Consider the following 2,731-nt stretch of genomic DNA (forward strand, 5'->3'; position numbering starts at 1 on the left):
TTTAAGGTTTTATTTCCGCGGTTTTTTAAGTTTGAAATTGAAAAATATTTGAAAAATAAATAATTTTTAGGCCATTCTAACTTCTTAATGTTACGATTGTTGGCTTCGGCTTCAAGCCGCGAAAGTAACTTACACCCCTATTGCGAATGTCGACTGGCAGTAGATAAACGACTATTAAGTGATTATCGATTACACTATGTAACAAGGTTTTTGTCCCTGGGTTGTAATTGTTATTTCCTAGTCAGTTAGGTCCCAAAAGTATAGAAAACAGCTATTGTCGCAAGATAACTTTGCTTTTGTGACCATGGCAGCGCTTATCTGCGTTTATTTTTATGCTTGTTTGTTGAAAACTGATACACGAGCGCATACAACTTGTTTTCTCTACATTTGTGTGTGTCAAAACTAGTGTTGGGCAGTATCGATTCCAAAAGTACTCAGTACTCGATGCTGAAAAGTATCGACAGTACCCGATGCTTAAAAGTATCGATACCAAAGTAGTAAATACACAAAAGTACTCGATACTGCCCAACACTAGTTAAAACAACAAAGTCGTCGCAATAAATTTTGCAACATTTTTGTGATTTATTGAGAGTTGTTTCTTATTTTATTACAGATAAATTCGTTCAAACATGGCTTCACGAGGCTGCAAGTATCCTGCAGATGCATTTTGTTATGTCTGCGGATATTTTATCAAAACAAGAGCGAATAAGTACTCTTTGGAAACAAGGTTTTAAAATGTGCGAAGCTTACAATGCTTATTTCGGCATGCCTGTGGGTGATCAAGACAAATCCTGGGCACCTCATTTCGCGTGTGAAAACTGCAAAAGGACTTTGGAAGGTAAGACATTTTAAAACTATATTGCTTTGTTATGGGTAAAATAAATGTTTCTATTAACTTTTTTATTAGACAGTACTTTTCTTTTCTAATTTTTTTTTTTCAGGATGGTACAGAGGGGAAAAGAGAGCTATGAAGTTTGCTGTGCCAAGAGTTTGGAGAGAACCCACTGACCATTCAAGCAACTGCTTTTTCTGCATGGTGGACCCTTCCAAACGTCGGACTGGCAAAAAAGCAAGTCAAATCATGTATCCTGACATTCCTTCATCCATGGCTCCAGTTCCACACAGCTCTGACCGCCCCGTTCCTACTCCTCCATAGAAAGAGCAGGTGTCTTCCTGTGAGAGCCCTGATTCCATGAGTGTGGAAGACAATGAAGGTGAAGGATTTAATTTACTAGCTGATAACAAAAACCCATACTATCCCAACCAAAAGGACATGAATGATTTGATCAGAGATCTTGGTCTAACCAAGTCCGATGCTGAACTTTTGACGTCCAGACTGATGCAGTGGAATTTGCTGGATCCTAGTGTTAAAGTCACATGTCAGAGGAAGCGTCACGAACTTTTTTCCAACTTCTTCATCAGCGAAGATGGGCTCTGCTTCTGCCACGACGTGACCGGTCTGTTCGAGGAAATCGGAATTGATTTCGAACCAAAAGAGTGGCGCCTCTTCATTGACAGCTCATGCAAGAGTCTCAAAGCCGTGTTGCTTCACAATGGCAACAAGTATCCGTCTCTTCCTCTGGCGCATTCAGTATCTCTCAAAGAGAACTACGACAATGTCAAGAAAGTGCTGAACGCATTGAAGTATGAGCAATATGGCTGGGAAGTGATCGGAGATTTCAAAATAGTGACATTCTTAATGGGCCTGCAAGGCGGTTACACCAAGTTTCCTTGCTTTCTATGCCTGTGGGACAGCAGAAACGACAGTGCACACTACAGTACGCGTGAATGGCCACAACGAACTGAATTCACAGTGGGGAGGAACAACGTCAAGTGGGAGCCCTTGGTGGACCCCCAGAAGGTACTGATGCCACCACTCCACATCAAACTGGGTCTTATAAAGCAATTCGTCAAAGCTCTCGACAAAAATTCTTCAGCGTTCAAGTACCTACAAGACTTGTTCCCTAAGCTCTCTGAGGCGAAAGTTACAGCCGGTATCTTCGTTGGACCACAAATAAAGAAAATCTTCGAGTCTGAGGAATTCCCCAAGAAGCTCACTCGTGTTGAGAAAGCTGCTTGGATGAGTTTTATGTCAGTGGTACAGGGATTCCTAGGCAATCACAAAGCCGCAAACTACGTGGAGCTGGTCGAAAGTCTGGTGGAGAACTACGGCAAAATGGGCTGCAGGATGTCTCTCAAACTCCATATTCTGGATGCACATCTTGACAAATTCAAGGAGAACATGGGAGCATATTCAGAGGAGCAAGGCGAGCGCTTCCATCAGGATATAATGGAATTTGAGCGGCGATACCAAGGACATACAATGAGAACATGATGGGAGATTACATTTGGGGATTGATTAGAGAAAGTGACCCGCAGTTTAAACGCAAATGTCGAAAAACCACCCGCTTCTGATTTACTTTTATGTTTTTGGTTTTCTGAAGTTTTAATAAAATTTAGTTTTGATTTATATGTGCTGTTCTGTATGATTTTCTCTGTAGTGAAAGACTCAAACACGTTTTTCTCATAATTTTAGCATATTTTAATGAATCACATTGTCCTGGTCACAAAAGCAAAGTTTCCGAGGAATATTAGGTGGTTTCCATACTTTTAAGGCATAACAGACTAGGAAATAACAATTACATCCCAAGGACTGAGAAATTTTTTTTTTTTGTTACTTAGTGTTATCGATGCTATTGCGAGTGTCGCTTAGTCGCTCAATTAGCGACTG

The 2,731-nt window shown here is 40.8% G+C and overlaps 1 protein-coding gene across 1 annotated transcript; it reads left to right on the forward strand.

Moving 5' to 3' along the window:
- The first annotated feature begins 538 nt into the window (after window positions 1-538).
- Window positions 539-2,472, forward strand: LOC118732360. The gene is made up of 2 exons (XM_036461489.1): window positions 539-838; window positions 942-2,472. Exon 2 carries the CDS (start codon window positions 1,193-1,195, stop codon window positions 2,333-2,335), a length of 1,143 nt encoding a protein of 380 aa, XP_036317382.1. The 5' UTR covers window positions 539-838; window positions 942-1,192; the 3' UTR covers window positions 2,336-2,472.
- The last annotated feature ends 259 nt before the right edge of the window (window positions 2,473-2,731 follow it).

Source organism: Rhagoletis pomonella, unplaced genomic scaffold (assembly GCF_013731165.1).
Source record: "Rhagoletis pomonella isolate Grant_MI unplaced genomic scaffold, Rhpom_1.0 Rhpom_scaffold_19240, whole genome shotgun sequence".
NCBI lineage: Eukaryota > Metazoa > Arthropoda > Insecta > Diptera > Tephritidae > Rhagoletis > Rhagoletis pomonella.